Source organism: Numenius arquata, chromosome 11 (assembly GCF_964106895.1).
Source record: "Numenius arquata chromosome 11, bNumArq3.hap1.1, whole genome shotgun sequence".
In the NCBI taxonomy this organism is placed as follows: Eukaryota; Metazoa; Chordata; class Aves; order Charadriiformes; family Scolopacidae; genus Numenius; species Numenius arquata.
Window position 1 is genome coordinate 28,707,170 of NC_133586.1, and position 27,061 is coordinate 28,734,230.

Below are 27,061 nucleotides of genomic sequence, written 5' to 3' on the forward strand. Positions count from 1 at the left end.
TTCTTTCAGCCAATCTCAACAGTAGGTCAAGCGCTAACTGGTTTTTGCTTAATTTGCAGCAGGAAATTAATTTTTAAAACTTGCAAATAAAAACTGAGTTTTATTTTGCCCTCGTCTTCACTCTCGCTGACACAAACCCACCACTGATGGGTCCTAAATGCTTATATGACAGCAAGTTAGTCTTTCAGTTGGTTCTAACCCCTAGTCCTCAAGTTACAGGTCACTGTGTTGGCACCTGGAAACTTCCCGAGTCTCAGGGCTCCTCATCCACATGATACACCAGCTCAGAGAGCATTCAGTGAAGTGACTGACATGAGTGATCCAAATGTGTCTTTATCCCATGACAATTGTAACAATCAGTCTTCTTATGCTAACGCAGTTTTTTCAGGAATGCCGGTCTGTTCTAAACCCAAGTAACCAGCCTGAAGGGGACCAATCTCATAAGGGAGATGGGTGAGAGGAGAAGCAGCATTTCTAGCAGACTGTGTTTCAGAAAGCGGTACCTGTACGTGGGAGTGATTGCCCCGATACCACCCTCCGAGCTCCACGTAATACATACTCTGAAATGCGAGTGCCAGAGCTGTTAGAGCTGACTATAGTTGAAGGGCAAGAGCACTGGCCACTGCCAGATCAAATAAAACTTCATCCTTTTGAGTTTTTAAAAACTCTCGCATTTGTGTTGTCTCCATGGCACTTTAGACTTAACAGTATTAAAATGCTGCCATTAAATGTTATTTTCAATTATTTCCTTTCCTTTTATGCACTAAAATAAAAGTGTTCATGATAAGCGATTCAATTAAAAGCTTACTGTTTTGAAATAAACTTTATTAGATCAGAGGTAGAAAAGACTACTGCTATACAAAATTGCATATTCTGAGTATCGTTATTTTAAGTTAAATAATGCAGCGACTTGTTCAATCAAAAATGCATCCTAGTCTTCCTGAAAACAAACTTCCCTGGACTATCATTAGTTTATGAAGGACTTTATTTCATGAGATGGTTTTTATTATGCATGGTTTGCTCTACCTTTCAAGTACTGTAGCGACTACTGTATCATACTAGGGTTTTGTCTGCTTGGTGACCAGCTGGCTGGGGAGTTACAAACTGGCCAAACTTCACTGTCCATAAAGCCCGCCAGAGACCGGCTGTTCAACAACCAACAGAGCAACCACAGCCGGGGCCTTGCCAGGGGACATGTGTTGGTCACACCCAGTAGGTTGGTCTGTTGTCCACTGCAGGTTACGTGCAAACTAATCACCAGCCTATATGACACTTAACATCAAGTCAGGTTATTTGGCCCCCATAACGTTAAAAATCCAAGTGAAAGAAGAGCAAGCCTTTTTTGTAATTACATGAAACTCACCCTGACCCAAAATGCTCCCTGTAAAATGCTGCTATGGTTTGGTTTATATTATAAGCTTTATATTATAAGCTTGGTTTATATTATTCCTGTAACTAATTAGTATCTAGTACTTATACCCATATGCGAGATATCCCTACACTAGTGACAGAGGTTGCAGAGATCACTTCCAACAAATCCAGTCATTTTCTCCCAAATCAATAACTTCCAGAGAAACATGCAAAAATTAAGTAGTTCCTACTATTTGTAAAACTGAACCAGAAGATATTTACACCCTTTATTTTGTAACATAAACTGCCACCAGAACTGGCTACTTCCATTTCACAATTCTGCCACTGCTGCACATGGAAGTTGAACAGGAAGACATTCTTGTCCTCTTCTTAATTCCTTGATGATTCATTTTATTTCATGAAGGCAGTTGGGTGGGGTTTTTTGTTTGTAATGCATATCACCAAATATTATGGCCTTAAAATAAACGCCTCTTATAATTCCAGATTAATAGCTATGCACTAGAAGGTAAAATAAAACATAAGCAATACAAGATTAACGGTCTTCTGTACTGAGAACTTCAGCAGGACATGTCTTTCAAGTGCTTCAAGCTTTGATTCCTAGTTTTAAGACTTTTTATTTTTAAATAATAAGAACAATTCAGTCCTTTATGCAAGATAACATGGTTCATTTTAAGAAAAAATGATTTTGGAAGATGACTTTCCTTCCAAATATTATTACCAATGCATAGAGGGTTTTTCTGTAACACCAGTTGCAGAACCTCAAGTATCTCAGAAGCAACTGTAGGATTCCCCTTCCCCTACTTCGTTCCCCATAACTTCTAGCTCCTACTTATTATACAACATGCTACTTAGGATGTAGTTTTCTAACGTATCGAGGTGGGAAAAGCTGGGTTACTGTGAGAGTTCAAGACTTGAGAGGGGTGCGTGTGTGGTGGGGCAGAGGGTTGCATCTCCCAGTCTAACGCTCGTGTACTTCTTATCATTCTGTATGAAAGATTAAAACTTTGTACAAAATGGATCATTTCAATTAAGCAACCGTGGTAAAGGCGAGGGTGTTCGCTCATCACACCAGAGAAAACACCTGCCCACATCCTGTTCAGAAGTTATGAAGCCCAAACTCAAATGGCAGTTTACTCGGTTACGTACCCACACCGCTCTTCTTGTCGGTCTTGTGCCATCTCGCCATCGCACATGAGTCCGTGAGGCTCCGAAGGATGCCCACCACCGAGGAAACCAAGATGTAGGTGATGCGGGATTCCAGATGGGTAACAAACAAAGGCTCTGGAAGCAAGATGCGTTTCCCGGCCGCTGTCACCGAGTAGGGCAGGCTCCGGCAGCTGTGAGGGTGCTGCGAGATTTGCTGCTGTTCCGAGCTCTCGGCTTCCTTCCTCTTTTCTCAACTTGAGATATCGTACCCCAGTGTCATGGGGGAGGGGAATCCCAAACTGGGTGTTTCTGTTGTGTGACACTGGCAGCAACACACAAGCAGGCTGAAAGGAGACAAGCCACCCCAGAGCTCACGCCCCAGGCTGGCGGGGTGCTGTGTGCCCAGCCCGGCTGCAGTAACACGCTCTCGGCATTGGTCAGCTCAGCTCTGGAACATCAAGGAAGACTTATTTCTTCTATAACACTGAAACCAGATTTTAAAGATTTGACTCCACAAGACACTACATCTTAACAACTTCTTTCCTCTAACCTGTCATGGAATGGGGATATTTTTTTATTTTTTTTTTTTCATAACAGACCATCCCTTGATAAGACAAATGAGGACAAAGCCACAGCATTTCAGACCACACCCATTCCTTTTTGTTTCTGTCATTTTACCTTTGGAAGAAAAAACAGGGGAGTTTCTCTTTATACTCTAAACAAAATAGCACTTTCTTAAAGACTTATTGTCAATACAGAACTTCAAAAATTCATTTATTTTATATTTACAGCCTTTGCTTTCACACAGGCTGCCGTGTGAGCTAACTTACCTAATGACCTTTAGGACGTGCAAAGATCAAGTTGTTTGCAGTGTGGATTAAGGACCAAACTGAACACAGGTATGTCACCTTCATTCGTGTTCTTTATTTATAGTTTGGAATTTACAAAAAGAAACCCACAAAAAACCTCACACCAAAACAGAAAACACTTTCAAAGATTTACTGTTTATCTCCTGCTCAGTAGGACAAAGTCATACGACAGTCCTGTCCTCTGGATGTTACCTTGCAATTTCGCAATGGCTGTTTGTCAAAACTGTTTGATAGTGCTGTGCTACATCCGCCAGGATAGCTTTGATAACGTGACATGTCAGCTCTTGATTTTCACCAGCCATCATGAGAAACAGATGCACGTGGAGTTCTGCAGTCTATTCCTGGAGGAAAACCACCATACAGTTTACCACAGGTTTGCCTGAATTGCCCTAATGTTAACCACATCTACATACTAGCTCAGCAAAAGGGTTTAGCTAGTTATTTTTTTAGCTAGTTATTTACCCCCATAAAATAATGTTGAAATTCATGTTATGTTTATTAACATGACCTAGATTCTGAGCAACTCAGGTTATCTCCATCTACAGACCATCGGCTTCATCTAAGAGTCCTAAATCTTTCTTTTTCCTCGTGGAACACCCAATTTATATTGTTTATCTATCAAAAAAGATTTTGAGGCTGAACCATTTAGTTTACTGTGTATTTTGATTAATAACTCCCTAACCAGCAATAATGATCTTCCTTACTCTGAATCCCTCTCCAGCAAATCACCCCTTCCCATACACTATTTGGCCTGGAGATCATGACTTGTATTTATTTCCTTGTTCTACATTGTTCTTCCTCATTATCTTTCCCTGTATTACAAAAGTCCTGAGGAAAATTGTTCCTTTCCAGCACTCGTTTAAAAACATACTTCATCATGTAGGTCTAAAACGTGATTAATACAATACTGTTGTATTTTGAGAAGAAATGATCCAAAGAAGTGATATACAGAAACTTCAACCCGAGCTGAAGTCACTGCTGCTCCCCACCTGCCAGCACCCTCCCCCCCCAGCATCACCCACATCTGCTGCTGCTTCCTCCTCTTCGACTTTCACGATGATGCTTTTGCACTCCTGATCCCCGAGCACCTCCTGCCTCTTTCCCAGAAGTCAGCTAAGACAGTCTGCTCTTCTGGCTGTGTCTGGGAAAGTCCAAGCCATAATTTCTAACACATGGATTAAGCAACAAAATCTTTTTTAAAAGGAAAATGCATCCAGAGAGAAAAGCACACACAGTAACCTTAAAATCCTACGTTCCTGCAGCACAGGACAAACCCTGACTAGGGTCTAGAGAATTAAGGTGGGTAATAGATACAGTATCTGTTAGTTTGTTTAATTACCTTTCCACAGAAAACAGTGGAGAGAATCAATCATTTGTCACCCTCACGTCCCTTACCATCATTTCCTTACGTCTTTTTCCAGACAGAAGGTCTTTACAAGCAAGAATTCCTTGCTTCTCAAAAGGTAAAAATCTTTCTGCCCAGGGAACTCATGGGTACAACTTACCTTCTGGGAGGTTGGAGCACAGGCGGAGGAAGACAGGAGAGAACTTTTAATACTGCTATCAATTCCAGAAAACAAGATCTTGTACAACGCTATCTAATAATCAATTTTTAGCTCTGGTAACTTCCATTATACAGCAGGATTTAAGCATTTAACTGGCTCTAAATTCTACTACAAGCCAAGATCTGTGGGTGCAGTTTCAGGAAAGTAACTGATCCAGCAAAACAGAAGGAAAAAAAAATATGCAAACTATTTTCACTTAAAGAACAATACCCTAAGTGTGTTATGGCACAACAAAAGCCTCAAATCCAGACATCTTTCCCCACCCACTAGTTGCAATTCTGCAAGAGATTTCTAAGCACATCTATTAGCCAAGCCGATGACTACATACTCTTAAGAAAATTCCAGCAGTACCGGAAAAACAGTAGGTTTTGGGGACAGAATCAGTTTCATTCCTTTGTTGAAATGACATCCTAGTTTTGTTTGTAGCATTAATAAATTATTTCAACTAAAAAAAAACATTTAGAAATTTCATATGCCACGCACTTGAACATGAATAATTAAACTGTGTTAGGAGACAATCTGCAGTTCAGAACTCCCATTTAAAGTACATGCACCCAATGTCAAGTTACTGAAGGTCTTCCCCTAATTAAAACAATTATGTACTCTAGTTGTTTTATGCTATTTATGTCTCCGTGTACAGTGACAGTAAACAAAACTAACAAAGCATTTGCATAAGAAAGGGCTCTAACATTTTGTAGCATGAAAAGCACAATTTCTTCAATGTAGTATTACTTAAGTTCACAAGTGCGGTCAAAGGCAAGAAAAACAAGAACCATTTCCTGGATATGTGTTTGCTTCCCATAATATCGTGGAATATCTTAGAAGTTACCAGGAAATAAGTTTATGTAGACTTCATTATTATTAATCAAAGTAGCTTAAGTGCTCTCCTCACAGTTATTCTGCCTCAAGTGTCATCAGAAAGTTAAGACTTGTCTCCTAAAACCATGACGACACGCAGCACATGCATTACAGTTTCTTAGCTTTTATTGAGTGGTACTTTTTTTTTTTTTTTTAAACAAAATCCTTTGTACAAAATACCTCACCTCTCAAAAACCGACAGCTTTAGATAAATGTTTTGACTCAAACGCAATATAGACTACATTTTAGAAGAGAAAGGTTTATTTTAATTATTAGCATAAATACAAGAATGTATAGAGTTTCAAAAGAATACTATCCCACAAAACACATTAAAAGATTCAGATGTGCCTTTGTGATCAGGTCAGTCTGAAAAGTGAACAACTACATGGTAGAGGGACAAACGTTAGGAATTCTAAATCCAGCAACTGGAAGAAATTCAGGAGCACACGACTCAACTGAGTCCCGCATCAACACCGTCTGTCTTGCTCAGGGCTGACTCCTGACTTACCACATAATAAAACTTCCATAGCAAGTACTTGTCTTTCAGCACAGCTCTGTGCTTCAAACTAATAATGATTAACACCCCTTTAGAGACTTCACAGAGATTCAAGACAAGGCAGCACTTCACGTTGCCAAGGAACCTTACACGTGCTCTCTGGGGAGTGAAGAGATCAAAAGTGCAAATCTCATTAACATGATCATACTCTTCATATAACAAGGCAGATCAATATCTAAGTCAGGAACCTGTATGTTGATGTGTGACAAACGTTTACTCAGGATTTCCTGCTGAAGCAGGATTCCAAATTGTTCAGGTTCCTTCCAGGAAATGTAAGTTCTATTGCTGAGCACACTGTGTTTCAGGACTTGGCTTAGAAGATACATACAATGTTGTATATTTTTTCTTTTGTGTTTTCTTCCCAGTCACGATTTTATTTTCTTTCTTATCTTCATTTTCCATAGTTTCAAATGTGGATTCAGCTGTTAACCTACAGGCAAAGCAACCATTCTAAATACATATTTAGTTAATAAAAAAAAGGATAAAATAAGAGTTTTAAGCAAAATCAACAAGCCCACTGTCATACAGGACCATCCACATGGAAAGACAGAGCAAGCGAGCAGTGTTTAAGAATGAGACTCAAACAAAGGATTTTTTATCAGTCGTACTCACGTTGCATCAGTTAAAGCATAGCCTTTCCCTCCCCCCACCCCCACCTTTTCTGCTGAAATGTTTGGTAAAAAGGGGTTTCTGAATGTGTTAACTCCTCGGGATCAGCCGTTAAAGAAAGCAGTGGCTGTGCCATGCACATAGATGAGATCAAGTCCACTAAAGCACAACTCCAAGTGAAAAGTCCCAGCACCGTAACACAAGCATAATGAAGTCAAGCATTTTGCTTTACCACAACCAAAAGGAGGACTACACTTAAAGCAATATATACATACACACTACTTTCCAACCTAGTTCTGCACTGCTACTGCCCTTACCTTAATGCCTGAAGAACTGAAAAATTGTTGTTGGAAAAAACTTATTTTCAGGCTCTAAATTACACAATTTGTCCACTGACATGTTTTAATTCTGCTAGGAATGCAGATGGGAATATAATGTTATTGCCACGTTGCTGTTAAAGAGGTAAGTTAAAATAAGATTTTGACATCTGAGCACAATCAGATGTTTTGCTTATTTAAGAGTTATTTAGTAAACATACAAATGCATCACTAGAACAAATTGATAAATAATGGTATTTACTCAACCAAATCGCCACAACCAATCGGCTATTACACATGATTATTTCCACAGGAAAACAAATTATGGAAAATGAAGTTGCAAATTATGCATCACTTCACATACCAACACAAATTCTATGCCAATTCATCACCACACCTGTTAACGCAACTCTCACTGGATTTCAAGTGGTCTCAAGAGCTTCTAGTGAGCAACCCAAAACCTTCTACAGCTGCTATCAGTGATGGGTTTCCAAACACCAAGAGCTGCTGCTATTCTTGTTGGAGATTCATTTGCAATAGAAAGATACAGCTGAAGATGAGGGCTATGAAAGGAGCTGTAGCAAAAGTCTTTAGGGACATTTAGCTATAGATCACCCATCCCCCCCCAGTCTATCTTTACACACAAAAATATCAAATAGACTACTCTTATCCATTGCCAGCAATCTGCATGTTATTGCCTATCAGCACTGTCTCAGCAGACTAAAGAGAAATACGCGTTGCCGCGCGTCTCCCCTAGGTCAGTGGTGTTTGCCCTACCGTTTGGTTTGCAGTTAAGTCCACCCCTGTAACTCTGATGGCAACACAGGTTTTGGCCACAGTCAGAGCAGCCAGGTGGGCACCTGGCAGCAAGCCAAAGTTAACTCGCCACAGCCCTCATCCCAGGCCAGCTCACAGACCACCCCTTTATGTCAGATCTCATAAAGCTTTAGCACAGGGAAACGAATGGATCAGAAAGAGATGAGAGTTAAACACGTCCACTTACAAAAACAAAATGCTTGTGAAACTATGACATGATTCTATCCAGCTTTGACTATGTAGAGTCCAGAAATGAGATGTAATGGGGTGGTTCCTTCTACCCATTTAAGGAAGATAACTAGTCTCATCGGATGGAGCTTTACTTCCCGAGGATGAATGCCATGTCTACAACCCCAAAGAGAGTATTAGTTATCCAGATCTCCTGCTGAGCCAAATGGCTACAGGCATTTCCTGTTCCAACAGTCCAAATGAGGTAGATTTAGCAGCGTAATCCAACTACATAATTTAAAAGAGCAAATAAGCTTTTAGGCACACAAGCCCTTCTTTAGGTCAAACTAAAGCAGACAACCTCAAATCTAAATGCAAACTAAGTTGGACAGCAATGGCTAGAATTTGCTATTTCTGTTTCAGCAGTAAGGAAAAGCATTTCAATACGGAAGTGTATCTTTCTATTGACCAGTTGGCCTAACAGAAGGTATCACTATATAACCCTTGAATTGCCTGGATTACAATAGCAATTAACAATTAATAATAATTGCTTAAATAGTGTAATCTGTCATCTCAAATACTATGTTCTCAACACTCACATACCATAAGCTAATCAGTACCATCACCTCGTAAAGTATTCCAACGTTTACTTGCTTCAAGCACACACTGCAGATACGTACATAGGCTACAAGTTCAAAGGTACCCAGCTTTACCTTGCTAAATCCCATTAGCAAGCAAAACTCTTCAGACAAGGGAATCTGTCACCCATACAAGTACACACAATTCACTTCTGACCACTTCTTCATCACCTCCTAAATTAAGCTGACAAAGCTTTTCAAACACCACTTTCTAGAAATGAAGTCTGCAATCCTTTCCCAGTTACTATGGCTCTTTTCACTGCCACATTTCATGGACCAATAGTGACAGAGCCAGACTAATTATTGCACAAGAACTGCTGCAGTTAGAAAACCAACCCCCAGTGACCACAACAGCTTTTCCAGCCAGAGCATCACATTTTACTTAACAGGAGGTGAAACACTGACAATCATCCACCATGCACATGCCAATTATTTTTTCATCCCCTAAACTCTGCATTTTCATGTTCCTGCTCAAGTTGCCAATCTATTTTGTGCCTTTGCAGTTAGCTGTATCCCTACACAGGGTTTGGCCACATCCACCACACAACAGTCCAGGGATTCTTTAAGTGTTTAGAAACCCAACCTCTCAAATGCTCAGATTTTATCATGACTTCCTATTTCATAATAAATCCTAACAGATTATTTAAGTTAAGGAAATCCTCAATGTGATCTTAATAACATCATTAACTGGGGATTTAGTAGTTCATTAACAATCAGAAACAGAACCTTCTGCCTGGATTTGCCTTTTACAGATTTATACCACCATGGAAAACAACTTAAAAGTTCATACGGAGTTTTGTGGCAGGTTTTTTCTTTTGTTGTGTTGGTGATTTTTATTTTTTATAATCTACCAGCTCATGTTTTATTGCTTATTTGAACAGCAATGAGTGCAAGATTAGAACCCTCCCTCTGAAGTATGACTTCATCTTCCTCTTCCACTTTTCCCACTTGCTCTGCTTTCAAACATCAATCCCATAAAACCATTTCCTCTCCTCACCCTCTCTCTGGCAAGTTTACCCCTTCAGTTCACAAACTGCTTCCAACAAGTTCCTGTTGGCAGAGACTGTATCTTCCTTTCCAAAAGAAATGCAAGAAACTAAGTTAAACTTTTCACACCCAGGTTACACGCTCTCCGTTCCTCTGTGTGTACACACCACCATCAAAATGCAACATCATCCAATCTGTCCTCTCAACTTTCACCACGTTCCTGACCTTTCCTCCTTCAGCAACAGCCCCTGCGTATTTTGCCAGAGCTACTTCAACCACTATTCCTGCTGTATTCTTTCCAGACTATTTCAGAAGATTGTACTTGTTTAGTTACTTTAAACCGGTTAATTGCATCCAATGCAACCTTGAATAATTGATACAGGAGTCAAAACATCAACCCAATTATTTCTGAAAGCCATTAGTTTTGGATATACTGTACAGATTGCCATGCGTTAAGCCTTCCTCCATCCCTGATGAAGTTCTAGACTCAAACTATTTTTACTGGCACACATTAGCAAGCTGTAAGCTCAGAACACCTAGACTATCACAGGGTTTTTTTCTTCCCTGCCCCCCAAACACTCCAACATGTATTTAATAAGATTATGAATACGAACAGAATACAAAAGCAGCGGAAGGAAAAAAAAAAATCAGCATTCCTTTTACCAAGATAAGCAGTTGGAGCTAATTAATGTATTAAGTTGCTTTACCATCTATCAAAAAGTAACTTAAATTCTCAGTTCAGGGGAAAAACTTGATCTCAGTTTAGCAGTTGTGTTTCTAGTTATCATGCAACCAGATTATGGAAGTCAGTTGTCTGACAACACAGATAGCATAATTAATTGTCTATTATCTTGTACAACGCAACGTTTGTTAACCCAATTCATTTTAAGAACTACTTAATTTAAATAATTTTTAGGCTTTTAGCTACATCTGAAAATTGATGAGGGCTGAAATTAAGTGTGAAGTGAAACTGAAGCATGATAACTAGTGCCTTTGCTACTTAGATTTGGCAGCTTTGAAGGGACCAAGAAAGCAGTCCTGTTTCTGAAGTCAGAGCAAACTGAGTGAGCTGTAACGCCATCTGCACACCTTCAGCATCGCCAAGGGGAAAGTTATTTCGAAGATGGTTACAGTTTCAAGAGTCTTTTTCATTAGTCATCATTTTAGTCTTTCTAAAAGGTATGAAGAGGTTCAATGTAGGCAGCCGGAGCTGAGGAATTACACTGCATGCAACACTGAGGAAATAGATAAAGAAGTGGATAGCACAGTTCATGCAGCGAAAGAAAAGAGATGCAGGTCTGTGCTGATTGCCTTGACCATAGACAGAAGCTGACACTGACCTGGAGGCGGCTGAAGTCAAGGAACTATTTCCACTTCTGCTACATGAAGTAAAGGCATCAAGATTCTCTTCTTTAATTTTAACTCTCTTTCTTTCTCTTGCAGGTTCAATGACTTTTTGCATTGCTTGAAGACCTATATTTATTGGTGGTGCTTCAAGAGCTTGCTTTTTTGGAGAAGTATCACTTTGCTCCAAGTCCCTAGAAGTTGCCTTTGTTTCTTCCTTACTTGGCAATTCAGTGAGAGCATCTTCTTTTACTGAAGTATTTTTGCTGTCCAGGTATTCACAAGTAGCATCCACCGGAATCCTCTCCTTCTTCTTTTTAATTTTAGCACCTTTAAGTAATTCTAAGAAAAAAGGAATATACTTTCTGTACACAAGTGAAGCTGGAGTTAGCTTGTCCACCAACATAATGAAACTAATTAAAGAATATCTCACATGACTAAAGACCTTGGAATAATTCTTAACAGACAACTTAGATCCCTTAAAGAACGCCCTTTCATACAATCTGCTATCAGCATCCCAATACAAGTTAGCTTGAAAGACAGACAAAAAAAAAAAAAAAAAAATCTCTCCCTCCATCCACTCTACCTTTTCCCCAAGGTTTTTAACTAGATGCTCCTAACTACATCAATAAGCTCAATTATTTTATTCCCATTTTGAAGGCTGCTGAGGTAAGCTTCCACAACTAAGATTTTCAAATTAGATCCTGAGGGTACAGACAAGTACCAGAACCAAAATCCACCCATCTGCTTCCCCATTCATCTTCCTCCACAGGCTACAACTCCCTTGTTTCCGCACATACCCAGGTATCAGCCGTTTTTCAGCTGGGCCTCTGTTGTCAAAACTTAATCCATATTACCTTGAGCTACTAAACAGTTTTTCCTCTAAATGCTTTGCACTTATTACAAAGCTCATATCAGCTGCCTACATTCACAAAGTTTATATTTTTCATCAACAGAGAGATGCTACTACCATTATAAAAAAGCACCTCCTGAGAATTTGTTCCCACCTGCTTCGCTGTGGTGATCTAGCCATACTCTGTAAAGCCTCTCAACACCAGAATTTGTACTCTGAAATGATGCGAGTATACATATTGAAGTAAGGCCCTTCACCAAGGTAGGGCTTTGCTATTTCAGTTCAGCAGTTTTTTTGACCAGGTTATTATCAAAAAGGCAGCCATTTACACATTAGTTGATATCTGGAACTAACCCAATGCCTTCCTGTTTAATGTCATTCAACTTGAAGGCTGAGAAGATCAGGTATTTATTTTCTCCCCCCGGATGGAAAAGTAAAATTTACCTTCAGGTTCATATTTCATTTTTAGCTCATCCAGCATAACTCGCAAGTTCATATTCTCGCTCTGACAAGCTTGCAAATGCCTCTCATTTGTGAAGAGTTTCCTTTCCACTTCCAGAACCCTTTGGCTCTCGTACAGAGCTTTCATCCTCTGCAAGGATAGTTCATTTTTCAAGGTTTCAGTTTCCTTGCTGGGGTGGGAGGAAAAAAATAAACAGTTACTCATTTGGTTTCTTTTGTTTGGATTTGGGGTTTTATTTTTTTTTTTTTGCTTGTTTGTTTTTTAGTAAAGCAGCAAATACAAAGTCAACTAAGCATAAGATCTGTATTATTACACTAGCAGGAAATGAAAGAGACCAAGAGACCTCTTCCAGTACAATGAAAGTTTTCACTTGAACTTGACACAGAGCAGTGAGTCTAGCTACCAGAGACAGAGTGCTTGTTAAAAACACAGCTGTATGCTGAACAGTGCACATGTACCTACGTAACTGGGTTGAGAAACCTCCCCTAACCTACAAATTGACTATTTCATTGGGGTTTTTGTAGCCGTGTATAAATTAATGTAACTACTTCTATAACTGACAATACAAGCTTTACACAAAAGTGTTACTCTAAGTGACCAACACAAAAATAATTGTGTTAATGCTCAGTGCATGTCCCTGCCTCTATTTTAGAAGCCATTAACTTCCACATCACAAGCACTGAATCATTGTTCCTCAGCAATCCTAAGGGACTCGGGTCATGCTGGTTTTTCATAATAGCAACAATGCTGAGGTGACAGACTTATCCGGAATTCCCACAACAGACCGCTGCCTCCTGCTGGAAGTGCAACACTTGTGTCTGACGGCTTAAAAATGGTCCTGAGGCCAAACACGACGGACTTTCTGATTAATAGATATGGAATTCACTAGCCAAAGAACACATCTCAACTAAATAGTCCAGTAAAACATTTCAAGTGTTATTTGACTATTTTTAGAAGAGAAATAAATATATACAGCCTATTGACTAAGAAGCTTCATACAGTCCCCTTACAAGTTAAAAAAAAAAAAAAGAAAAATTAAGTTCTCAATTACCTTGCATCTAGAAGTATTAAAAACATTTCTAGAAGAAAGCAACAATAATATAATAGTTCTACCACTATCTTTTACAACAATAAGTAAAATGACAAACAAAACACCTCTCTGTCCTAAAACGAAGATAGGATGGTTCCCCAGCACTAGACATCAGCACATACAGTCAGCGGACTACATACAAACAGTAACACAAAAAAAGGAGACTAAAACCAAGTAGCTAGAATATAACCAGACTACAAGCAACTTCTAGGCCTGAGACCATTAAGTACTTACTTCGAGTTGTCAAGTTTCATTTGCAGTAGATCGGCATAGTAACCATCTTCAGAGCCTCCTCCTTTTGAGCTACTACTAGCTTTGGATTCTTCCATATTCTCATATAAAGTCTGAAAAAGAAAGAGTGTCAGGTTGTCAAATAGTGACCTTTTAGAAGCACATTAGCTTAGTCCTTCAGTGATATTTTCCATCCATTTCTAGAGAAGCCTCATCATAGAGGCATTTAAACACACAAGAGTGTGCACTGAGCGCTTTCTCATTTGTTACAAATGTCAAATACCACTGAAACTGACAGTTCTCTCTAATTCACTGAAAGAAAAAGAAATAAAAGAGCAAGTTATCTCTACTCCACGTTTTCTAGTAACATTGCAGAACAATTATCTTTCTTTTTACTTGAAAATATAGGATATTTAGTTAACCCACAGAGAATTTCTTTCAGCCTTTATTTTTTGGCTTCACAGCTGGACCCCAAAGGTAAGAATTACAAGCCATGTTAACCAACAGCCAAAATCTCAAAATCGATTACATCTTTTATATGAGAAAGTTGGTTCATAGTAAAAATGCCATAAATGCAATAAACTTCCAAAAAGTTCCTGCAAGTACTCAGATTTAATACCATCCCACAGATCTCAAAGGCTTCTCTCAGTCACTGACTGCAGGTACTTTTGATGGTTATCATTTCAATCATTTAGTTTCCTGACACTACTTCTTTATGGCATAGAAAGCAAAATAAACACTGATCAAGCTTATACATGACCCAACCGGTAAAGCAATCAAGCTGTCTCAATTGCTTACTGAAATGGGTTAAGCCTAGCTGTATGCCACTTTGGTTAAACACAGAATAGAGGACACTATCCTGGAAAGCATAATCCTAATGCAGAAGCTAGTAACTTAAGTTTACATTCCAAAGCTGTGATAAGAAACGGCCAAATGAGTCAATAAGTACATAAGAAAGTATGAAACACTACAGTTTTTCACTCTGTATACACTAAAATGTCGGTAACATGACAATAGTGCATACAGGTGCTCTCACGTATTTCTCACCTTCCAAAATATCAACAATATGCTATCAAGTTGTGTAAGAGGACTGAATAAATTGCTTTACAAGGATAATTAAGCTATTCAGTTTTCTAGAAAAGAGCATGCTTCAACTGCAAAGTTAAGACATATTAAGGAAATAAATATCCAAGAAATCCAATATAGCTGAGAGACTTATAAGTGATAAAGCCTAAGTACATGCAGCAGAAATGTGAAATGGTTATGTCTTCCAAGAGAAAAATCCGATGTCATAGCTCAGTGAACTTCGACCAAGTAATTGAATTGAAACATTACAGATAATTATGTAGAAGATGAAGTTATTACACAAAAGAACCCAGAAAAGATTGTTTTGCCAAACTGGGGATTGGATAGTGCAGAATTCTCTGCTTCTCTGAACTTCCAAAGTGTATGTTCTCCAGCTGTAAAATGGAACTTTGGTCAAATAAAGCTATGAGTAGCCTGTGGATCCCTTCTCAAACCTGAGCATGGGCTTCAGACAGTTTTCATAATTCTTCTTATTCTCATGTTTTAGCTTCTGATCGTGACTTTTCCATGTAATTACAGACCACATACCTTAAATTTTTCAAGCTGCCTCACTTTCATAAGAAGATCTTCTATCTCACCATTCTTTTGTTCTAACATTGATTGTAAGCGTTCCAGCTGCTCAAATTCTGCCTGAGAGCCTTTCATCTGTAGCAATGTAGCCATTTGCAGCTGGAAAAAAAAAAAGGAAAAACATCTTTACACCAAATATTGACAATCTGAGCCTCTTACCCAGAACAGTTAGGGTACTCAAGCCTTGTAATTCTAATCCTGAATACAGAAGCACGCTTAGAATAGTCTTCCCAATTATCATCATCAGAGGTTGACACCAAAAAAAAAAAATCTTTAGGACAGCTGAAAACCTACTGAACAGAGTAGTCCTGAGGTGTCATATATTTCTCCATATTGACTAGGGAGCCTATAAATATACTGTCAAGAATACAACATTTCACATTCAAACTGTATACACCAAGTCAGCTAGAATCGAACTACAGTCCAGGCTTGATTATCAGAGCTAAAACGTATCTATTGAGATGGGGAAAAACCACTCTAGTTCATCAACTAGTTTGCAGTTCTGACTCTACGGTATACATAACACTAAATTAAGATAACACTTCCAAAATATTAATCCAATAATTGTAGCTTCTTCTGTTCCCTCAGTGGAATGTATCCTTTGAAGCAAAGGAACACCCTTTGGCATTACAAAAGGAGAACTTTATTACAGAAAAGTCTTGTATTTACAGCAGGTTTTGCTGATGCTGTTAAAATATAATAGTATCAGGGCCTTAACACAGTTAAAAGCGATACATCAGACATTCAAAAAATTGGAGAAAAATTATGAAACACAACAATGGAAAGACTTAACAGGGTGTTAGTGATAACTGCAGCATTTTTACCAGTCTAGGCAGTATGGATAAAGCAAGACTGTAGGACACTTAAGAGAAGTCACAGGGAAAGGATCAACTGAAACTACGGATTGAGAAATTGAGAGAAGAGAATTTACTCTACGGAATCTGCTATGTCAAGTGAAGGATATTAATGATTCTGTACCCAAACTAGAGCTAAAGAAAGATTCAATCGTCTCAGGGAGGCAAAATTTTAACCCCCACTGGCTGACTAAATATATCCTGACACTTCCCAAGCATGTAGACCCCTAACTTTTTCCCCTTTCACTTAAAAGCCTGCTCACTATCAGAATTGCAAATTGCAGTTGATCTGGATAAGAACCAAGAACAGAAACATTAAGAAACTGGAAGAGATACTGGGGACAATACACCAGACATCGTAAAACTTTCCCAGGAGTACTGCTTACATTCTGTTGAGTCAGATCTTCAGATGTGTAAATACCCCATTCAGATATTCTGGCAACTAAAGCTGCAACAACACTTAACTACACTGTTGGGATCAGCTGCTGAATGAAGAGATCAGCTAACTAGATTGAGCTTTAACACACAGCATCACAATGCAACACAAAGCAGAGAGGATCCTAACAGGGGTCTAAGATGGCAGCTTAAGCAAAACAGCTATCCTAACAAACTACCTATCTCCAATACTGATACTAGAAGAAATTTTATGGGGACAAATGAGTAAAAACTGAAATTGCAAATAAAAACATTAAGTAGCAGAACAGGGATACCAATTTGCCTCAGTTCTTGGTGAAAACCTTCAGTGTAAGGAATATTTCTTATACCACTAAATCAGGATGACTGACTTACCCTCACATTATAAGGAGGAAAATTTCTGAAGAAACCGACCCTATTCAATCATTTTAGTCACTCAAATCTTTAGCTCTTAAAGTCAGACTTTAGTAAAAGATAAATCTTTTGCTCCATCAGTAGGGTTTTTTCTTGTCCTTTAAGAAAGTTGTTTCAATTATTTTTAACCTACTTCTCCACAAAGGCTCAGTAACACAAACTATATCTTCAGTGTCAGTCATTAGCATCACTCGTGACGTTTAAGCACTCTCCTCAAACCACATGATCAAGTAATCAATCAAAATGAAAGGATCCACTTTTGTGTTGGAAAATTTTAAGACCAACATGAAAACAGCTGGCAGCTTTGCAGCATCCCTTTAACATTATCTTGTAAATCAGCTTCTGCTAACTAGTTCTCAACACTATTTACCAACAGGCTCCCATCCTATGGAAGTGTAGTCTAAATGAAATAGTTATTCTTCCACAAAGATAGGGAGAAGAAAGAAAAATAATCGACAAACATAAAAAAAACAAGAAAGGAAGCCAGAGGGGAAAAAAACCCAGTGTGATCGGAGAACAGAGTACAAACCTGCCCTCTTCTTTACATCCACTCCTGACAACCAACATTCCCATAGTACAAGAATTCGCAAGAAAAGAAAAAGCAATTGTCAAGACAAATTGAGTGCTAGTTTGACTGACAGGAGTTGTGGTTTACTCTTACCCATTTAACAACTACTGCCAAAGTAAGCACACACAGTGCCTCAGTGGAGTTCTAGGATAAAGCAGCAGCACTATTAGCAATAGAAAGATGCTGACGTACCGTAGAAGTCAAATAGCACTGACATCTGACTCGCTTTTTCCTCCCATTTCCCTCCCCCCAGACTACTGTATCACATTCTAAAGATAATCAAATCCCCTAGCCTGGGTACTAAAGCATTGCCTTATCAGGCCCCAAGGAAACCCTGGAGTATTACAGTAATGGTCATACCTTCATTCTTTGCAATTGTTCTCTAGTGAATGCATGCTGTTTTTGTAGTGACTGATACTTTATTTTCACACTGATCAGCTGTCGTTCCATTTCTGCCCTACGGTCCTCCACCTACAGAACATTGTTAACAATTATTACTATGAAAATTATAACACTTGTTGTCACTTGGATGACGAGTTTTACAAGGAGATGTTGCCTAGCAACTGATGTTGGTTCTGCAAATACTGCAAGGAACAGTACTTGAAAATACATGCTATTGTCATTACCTCTGAGATAAAAGCAGGTAGACAGTGCTGTAGCAGCTAAACCCCAATCAGTAAAGTGCCACAGATTTTTCTTTTATTCCTTAGATATCAAAATAAAATAACATTTCTTATGCTTCAGTGTTGCTGCAGAGTAGTTTTGTCCATTGGCATAAAAAAAAAGTTTAAAAAAAATAAATAAACCATGTACCAATTTAATCCACTACCTGGTTATTGTCAGAAAACAAAATAACTTCCTACGCATTTAACAGCAGTTGAACTTGTATTCAAAAACAAAATCAAAAGCCCTCCCAAATGCTCAAACATCCAGCCATTTTCAGCATGTTTTTAAAAGACAGAATTTATCAGCATCTTTTAATAGTTCACATACTATCTTCTGCATTAAAGAAGGCTCACTAGCTGAACAAAATTACTTAGAAATACTACTGTAAGAAATAAACTACTCATAAAAAATAAAACTAAGAATTTCTTCTCTCCTCTATACATTCTCAGATCCTTGGCATAATTGTACCTCAGCAAAGAGAGAATTGCCTTTACTTGTAGGGTCCAAAGATTGCTGCACTGCATGATCCAGCTGAACCTGAAGCTCTTGATTAGCTTCACGAGCTTTCTAGATTAGAGCAGAGAGGACATTAGTCATTTAAGCAGCTGATATACTGCATACATGAATTAATCAAAGTTTTGCCTCTTTTTCATCTCCTATGACTTTAGCACAGATTATTTTCTACTGTTGTACTTAACTATGCATACAGTTCTAGTCAGCAAGAGACAGTCAATTTTGTTTCAATAAAAGGCTTAATATTCCACTTGTTCTTTAGGACAAGAGTACTACTAAAACTTTTAAAGGAAAACTTCGATGTTTATCAATTGGATTAATGGTATTGAAACTCTTAGCCTTGCTGTGCTATTCACAAATCCTCTACTCCCCAGCACAAAGTTTTCCAAGGCATTCATCAGGAACTTCAAATAAAAATGAGAATTATATCAGTGACCTGTGAGAAGATCCTGTTACAAGGCAGACTATTGCAATGCCAAGGATCTCCATACAGAGCCTTCCACAAAAGAAAGCCAATATAGAGGGTATTTAGCAACAGCAGATACCAATCATGACTAGCCAATATCCTTTTTTTCCCTCCTCTGCCTTCTCTTTCTCCCTCCCTCTTCAGAACTCCTATCTCAAAACTGCTTGTATTTCACTGAAAAGCCAGCACCACAACTTCACAGAATCACAGAATGGTTAGAGTTGGAAGGGACCTTAAAGATCATCGAGTTCCAACCCCCCTGCCCTGGGCAGGGACACCTCCACTAGACCAGGATGCTCAACTTGTGGAAACCACTGTTGAATAAAGTTAAGAGAATACCTCTAATGCATTACAGTAAGAAACAACTTCTTTTTCCCTCTCTTCTTTTTCTCCCTGTAGACGCTCCAGCTGATTACGTAAGTTACAGTTTATGAGTTCTAATTGTTCTTTACCATACTGCAGTTCATTCAGCTTTTCTTCAACATTGGCCTAAAGATAAAAAAAATAAATCAAATATAAAATAAAAAGTTTATAAAACAATTTGAAGAAAAGCAGGATCAAGTGAACCAAACAAGTTTCTAGTAATAATTACCTTTAATACACAATATTATCTTTAAGTAAAGGTTGTATTAAAGTCTCATTATTAAGGCTATTGTTTTTTTCTGTGCATATTTGCTCAATAGCAAGCCAATCATGAGGAAGCAATATACACAAAGAATCTGAAAGTGAAATGAGCGAAAGCACAGAGTTTATCTTAAACAACCCTATATTCCTAATAATGAAGTACTAGTCACACACCTTCACACTTTCTAGTTCAGTGAGTTCTATCTGAAGATTGAGCATTTCTGAAGACATGGTCTCATGTACACGTTCAGACATCATTCGTAGTTCTTCTGATTTTGCAGCAATTATTTCCTTCTGATGATCCACTTTGTGTCTCAATTGTTTCTCTGAGAGTCGGGTTTCATCTAGTTCTGCTTTCAGGTTCTCCAACTTAAAGACAGTTGACAACTAAATAGTACCATTTTATCATAAACTTCTGAAAAGCACAATACTTTTTACTCTATTTTAATTACAGAAAAAATAAGCTTTGAAATTTACTGTAATTCACAATGTAACTATGCAGATGTCCATTAAAAACCAAACACCCAAGCTTCTACACATTATAACTATTTATGAGATTTGCTTTGGTACCAACTGTGCAATTATGAGTAAAATACATACTCTTTAAAATGCTATTAGCAACATTTGAGCTGTACATTAGCTGCCAAACCTTGTTTTTAAGGTCACTGATTTCTTGTCCGTAGACTCTAGCAAGCTGTTCTTTCTGTTTATCCAGTTGCATGCTTTGCTGTTGCTTAAGGGAATCACATTCAAAACTCAAGCTTTCCAACATTCGATTCTTGAGTTCAATTTCTCTATGAAGAGTATATTTCTCTTGTTCAAATTTCTGAAAGAAATAACATAAATAATAATCATAAATCTAGACGTAATATTCGTAAATGCTGGAGGAACAATGTACTAAATATAGGCTCAGAACCAAGACACTAAAAGCCTAAAACTTGTAGCTCGTTCAACCTTTCGTTGCAGTCCCAATTAGGGAATTGACATACCCATGTTTTAAGACAAAAAAACCCAAACAAACCATAAGCTGCTTTGAAATTTTATGATTTATTTGGTTGTCTAACATTCTCTTCTCCATGTAAACTGTGTATTTCTTTGCTCCAACACGAAGGATGTGGGCATCTTTTCTGCAAGTTTAACAAAGAAATTTAGAGAGAGCTTACATGACCTTTCTACCGCCATGGAACCTGATTATGTAAAAACTGTTACAGTCCATCAAGTGTTCCTCTACTGCATAACAGCTCAGTTCGATGTTTGGTAAAGACATCTAAATTGTCTCCTGTTTCGTAATAAATCTCATCAACCCTTCCAGACCAAAGAATGACTTTTCAACCAGCTTCTCTCTATGCCTGATTGTGTATGTTTGCTAATTACAAAGGGCAGCTTCATTTTACTCTTCCATTCAGCTAGCAATTAAGGAGAAGGGAAAAAAAAATAAAAAATAAGAGTTTCCCTCTGCCCTTGGAATCTAAGGGTACCAATTGATGTGGTTCACACAAGCTTAGCTCATAACTTTGCTCCAGCCTATAACACAGGATTACAACCTATGGGTGCAGCTTGACAACACAGCAGCTACAGCCTCAGGGCAGGATCTCCTGTGGACAACCTGACTTCCTTATCACAGGAGCTTTTCAGTCACTTCTCTTGCACCAAGCTCACTAACAGCAGACTGATGAAATAAGTTATTAGTGTTCATTCGGAATAGCAGGGTGTTACGACTCTCCAGCTGCTAAAAAAAGCCAGAACCCTACAACAATACCACAAACATTTTTGCTCTATCACAAAAGAAGGGGTGGATGCAGAGCCAGAAACAGACTAAATGAAGACAAATTATATATCTGAAGCACGGGCTGACTGAAAACAAACCAACATCAAAACTAAAGTGTTTATGAAAAGTGGAAGAGATTTTCCTACTTGGAATTTTCTTTAACAATTACTAAGAAGAAAACTGGTTGGCTAAGTAATACCTCTATATTTCACCTCTGCAATACAGTCTGTTCTGAGCTATAAAGAAATGTACTAATAAATTCACTATAGAAGGAATCAATTTTGAAGTTTTACTGCTAGCATTATTTATGCAGCCTAAGTGATACAAAGCTTACAGGGAGAGCTTAATATGAATTAATTGCTAAACATACCCAAAACACATGCTCCAGAAAAAAATTAGTATTACTTTATTTTAATACTAAGTGCTAAAGTAATATATAATTTTACATTAAAGACAATTAATCCTACACGGTACTAAACACATCATGCATAATTAGCTATGAAACCCTGTCCCAGTTAGATAAAATTATGCTCAATATCTTACAGCAGATTAAAAACCCTCTCTACAAATACTTAAACTACAAAGGTTTATTAAGATTAATCTAAACTCTAAAAGGCATTGAAAACACCTGTTACATTCAGAAAATAGTTAAAATAGAACAAAGTTCTCGACTGCTTTTTTATTTGAAGCTTAAAACATCACCTCAGTTTTCTCAGTCAGCTCATGGCGTGCTTGATCCAACTGATTTTGAACTTCACTTTGGGACTCCAGTAAATGCAAGCCATATTGTGCTGCCTTTCTTCGCTCGTTCTCTGCTTCCTTGAGTTGGTTTCTAAGATTTAAAATGGTCTCTGCCTCCATTTTTCTTCCTTTTGCTACTTCAACATTGCAAACACAAAATTATTAAAAAAATATATTGCAGTAAGTTACAGTAGTTAATCTAAAAGAAGTTATGGGATTTCCTTTCTTAATCAGGATACAAGGATATATTTTTGCAATAATACAAGACATTAAAAAGAAGATAGCTCATGAACAAACAGTCCTGTGAACAGTAAAATAATAGCTATTTCTCCATTAACTAGCTTAACATCTTATTCCTGACAACATCTTAACAAATAGCGTACAGCAAAACTACCCCTGTGTAACCAGGCCAGTTTCCTAGCATACTAGAAACCCAGTTAATCTAGTATATACCTACCTTGCCACATACAAGAGAAGGCTAGGAAATACTCTTGGAAAAATCACTTTTATACATACCATATGGCTGACAATATTTTCTGTGGTATTATAAATAAAGCCACACTAAGTATAGCATTTCTTGTGTACACAAATAACACTTAAGATTCCAGTAGGCAGCTGCATTAGTAGGACAGTTTACTCCTAATAACATTATGTGGGATATAGAAACAGATAAAGGTAGTAGAAGGAGAGTTGAAAATAGAAACCCTGTTAAAATATCTGGAATTTTAACACAGATTTTTATTTACGTATTTTAAGTGCTCAATGGAGTCTTTCATGACCTTTCCACCTTAAATTGAAATCACTGCAGGTAACTTATTTGTTAATAACTATGTCTTTCTCACATTTTGGAAAATACATCATTTCTATCTTTGTATCATAACAGAAAACACAAATAAAGGTGAATTTTGCAATGAGTTAGTCAAAATAAATCCAAAGAAACAAAATATTTTAAAAAATAAATATTAAGTCAAACTAACATCATAAGCTTGTATGACTGCCTGCTCCCAAATCTACTAAATCAGCACACTGTAAAAAAAATTAATCCTACTATGACAGAAATTGCTAAGCAACTCGGGTTTCTGAACAACATAAGCCAAGAGTTCTCTCAGAAAGTATGCAGTAACAATGACACACAAATACAAAAAATTCTAAAGTTGATTTTTCAAAGTCTAGATTCGTAATTTTTATGTAATTTCAAGATTAAAGTAATTATTAATTTAAGATCATATTCTGTGCTTTTTCTTTTTACATAAACAATTTAGTTGTTGCCATTTCTTACTGGCATGTATATTATTCTTATGAATGTTAGCAAGATGTTGGTCTTGAGCAAATTTCACAGCTCAGTACAGGAGAGATTACTTGTAAGAGTCCTTATTGGAATGTACAGCCTTAACTTTTTTTTTCCTAACTTTTATTCAACATGTATAACTCCCAGTGGAGTTATCCAACTTCCTATAAAAGAAAAAAAAAGATATTTAACATGCAAAAGTAGATCATGCCGAAACTGTGCTAGTTCCTTTCAGAGGTACAACACAGAAATTATCAGATTCTGTTTTTCACATTTTCCATCACTTGTTGTTATTAAAGTTTAACACATACAAAGAGACTCCATCCTGCCAGGCTCTGAAATTCCAATTTTTCACATCAAGTCATTGCAATGCTTGAAATACTAGTTTTGCACACTTATTCTACAATAAGCCAGTGAAAGACAGGAATTGTGCATACCTGTAACTAAGAATGAACAAAATTATTGCTAGTGCAAGGACACATACACTGTGTACAATGTAATAATGAAATGCTTAACAGTAAGATGCAGCAATGGAAGCATATAGCCAACCACTCCTCGTATGCTTTTGTATTAGTAAAGGGAATGAATTAATCCTTATTCACGTTATAAACAGAATTTTTACGACAGCTTTATTTTCTGATCAAACAGTATAGAGGCAACATAGCAGTTTGATTGCTCCTAGCTTACTAAATTAAATTTGAGAAACATTTTAAACTCACCTTCAGAAGTCCATTTAAGTTTTTCTTGACCTTATTCTCGTACCCCACTTTTAAAGGAAAAAAAAAGCAACAGTTGTCTAGTCCGCATGAGTATAAGCTGCCATTCTAGTGCAGTCCTTCACAGCAGTACTTTTCTGAAAGGGCTTAACGCCTGTGGCTGTCTCATGAAAATGCAGATCACAAGCCAAAAACCCCACAGAAATGCAAATCTTATTCAAATCTCAGTTGAGGCAGCTGTCAAATAGTTTAGAAACAGCCAGATCAGGCAATGTTGCCAAAGGATAGATGCTCTTCAACTGGTCTGCGGGGCAAGTAAACAGGCTACACCCAGGGTCACCTTCTTCTGGCAGGCATAATATTTTTAAGGGTTGTTTGAGGATTTTTGTCTTGCTCCCTCCTATCTCTTCACTCTTTTGCATGATGTCCTCCAGTTTCACATATAACATCTTTCAGCTCTTAATAAATCATTTACCGGAGAATATAAAAAGAGATCTTAGGCTATTTTATAGCTGAAGTGCAGAAGAAAAGAAAAGCAGTTTTCCAATTCACAACATCCCTTGCCGACTACTACGGAGAACAGCAAGTATGCCTTCTGGAGCACAGACATCCTCAACTTTTCATTGTCAATTTTGGATGAAGCTACTCATACAAGTCCAGGTAGTTTTGCTCATAAACCTGTATTGTTACATATGGAAACAACTGCCTACAATTTAATATTATTCATAAGGTTAAGTAAATTACCCTGAAAGTAATGTTTGAGCATAAATTAAATAGGAAGTAAGGTGAACAGGTAGGAGGGGAAAAAACACAAATCAGTCTCCGTTTTTTCTAGCAAGAGTTACAAGAAAGTTACTCACTTTGGTCTAATTATCTTCAAATATTTTGTGACAGATTCTGTACTGAGGGCTCCAGACCTTGATTATTCACCCATTTAATTACTCCTTGATAAAAATGATGGGGTAAGAAATAAAAAGAGCCCTCTCCTGGCATGCGAACTTTCTTCCTCCCGTTCGATAACTGCTCTTCTAGTTAAACTGCTATTCCCAAGGGTCACACTCCACTTCAAACGGACATAAGCAAACGACTCACCCCAGCACAAGGCTCTTAACAGGAGTCCCGTACACACTCACCCAGGCAGTGACTTAACAGCCAGGAAAAACCCCCTACACACATAATAACGGGTAAAAAGGGCGGAGGAGGAGAGGTGCCCCCCCCGCCTCCCTGGAGGCAGCACCTCCGGGGGCCAGAGAAGAAAGGCCTTTCTCACTTGAGGCAACGGGACCCCCGTTGGCAGCGCGACCCCGGCGAGAGGAAGGGCCTGACAGTCACCAGTCGCGTACGCAGCCACAGGAGAGGAGGGGAAGGAGACCGGAGCTCTCCTCCACCCTCCCCAAGCCCCTCGGCCCCACCGCCCGAGGCCGCCCTTCTGCAGACAAGGAGCACCGAAGCGACAGCCCCACAGAGCGAGAACACCCCCACCCCCCACCGTTCGCGCTACCTCAGCCCAGAGGCCGCCCCGCGCGGGCGCCGCTCCCGCCGTTCAAACTCGCCTCCACGACACCGCCCCAAGTCTCGCGAGAGCTGACGCTACCACCCCCCGCCTCCTTTCTCTCCTTCTCCCCCCACCCCCTCCCACCCACGCGCCGTTCCCGCCCAGCGCCACCGCGGCGCGCGTGCGCGCTGCCGCCAGCCCGCGGGAGGAGGAAGAGCGCATGCGCCCGGGCGCGGGGGCGGGCGTGTGTGAGGAGAAGTGACAGAAAAGGGCGTCGAGGTGGGCGCTGTTGCTCCGCTCCTCTCGTAGGCGTTAGAGAAGTTTCTCCTTTAATCTTGTTACGGTACGGAGTAGATACTCAGGCGGTGCTACTGCAGAAGGGTGTTTGCGCAGAGACTACGGGAAGATTTCCGAAAAGAAAGGGAAGGCAATAAAGTTACCCTGTCGGCTGGAGTTTTCTGGCCGTCCCTAACCAGAGCACAGCAGGCTGGAGGGGCCAGGGATGTGCTTGGCTTCAGAGCCGCAGGCAAGGCCACCTCGCTCAAGGGAGTGCGCAGAGTAAGTGATGGCAGCACTGTGTGTTATCTTGCAAACCTGCAACGTGGAGGGGCGATCTGCCCTGCCTGCACTGTTCTGGAGCAGAGTTTTTGGGTTTGATAGCACAACACCTTGTCTAATTTATCCCGCTATCCACTTTCCTCATCAAGGAAATGCCCTCCTTCAGCAGGGACTGCTGAGGCAGCCTACCCCTGAGGAAATGGCACCATCTTCTCATCCAACCAAATCTTTCCTTAGAGTCTGTGAAGCTTATGTCCAAACCTCAAGAGCTACATGGCAAATACAGTGCTTGTAGCATAACCTTTCAACTAAAATTACAACTTCCTATTTTTCTCCCTGGCTTGCTCTAGTATCTACTCATCACTTCCTGTACCAGGGAGGAGCCCCAGGGAGAGATTTTGTAGTGTTAGATTGTTCAGAGCTCATAGATTTCCTAAGC

General features: G+C 38.9%; 2 protein-coding genes across 4 annotated transcripts in view; both read right to left on the reverse strand.

Annotated features, from left to right (window-relative positions):
• DOCK2 (dedicator of cytokinesis 2) overlaps nt 1-2,732 on the reverse strand; it is a 188,001-nt gene extending 185,269 nt beyond the window's left edge. Inside the window, exon 1 of the mRNA XM_074155774.1 lies at nt 2,518-2,732. Within this exon, the coding sequence (XP_074011875.1) occupies nt 2,518-2,557 (40 nt within the window). The 5' untranslated portion in view covers nt 2,558-2,732. The remainder of the gene's footprint in view (nt 1-2,517) is intronic.
• A 3,187-nt stretch (nt 2,733-5,919) lies between these two features.
• On the reverse strand, nt 5,920-26,196 carry SPDL1 (spindle apparatus coiled-coil protein 1). 3 transcript variants are annotated; one of them, XM_074155626.1, is made up of 13 exons: nt 26,071-26,196; nt 24,573-24,619; nt 22,527-22,699; nt 20,706-20,882; nt 20,231-20,425; nt 19,772-19,921; nt 18,922-19,020; nt 18,148-18,258; nt 15,496-15,636; nt 13,885-13,994; nt 12,542-12,729; nt 11,241-11,586; nt 5,920-6,795 (listed from the first exon to the last, which is right to left on the reverse strand). In XM_074155626.1, exons 3-13 carry the CDS (start codon nt 22,683-22,685, stop codon nt 6,645-6,647), a joined length of 1,827 nt encoding a protein of 608 aa, XP_074011727.1. In that variant the 5' UTR covers nt 22,686-22,699; nt 24,573-24,619; nt 26,071-26,196; the 3' UTR covers nt 5,920-6,644. The 3 variants fall into 3 exon arrangements, with proteins under 3 accessions (XP_074011727.1, XP_074011728.1, XP_074011726.1); XM_074155627.1 differs by lacking the exon at nt 26,071-26,196 and adding an exon at nt 25,430-25,515 and having other exon boundaries at nt 5,971-6,795; XM_074155625.1 differs by lacking the exon at nt 5,920-6,795 and having other exon boundaries at nt 11,036-11,586.
• Between the last annotated feature and the right edge of the window lie 865 nt (nt 26,197-27,061).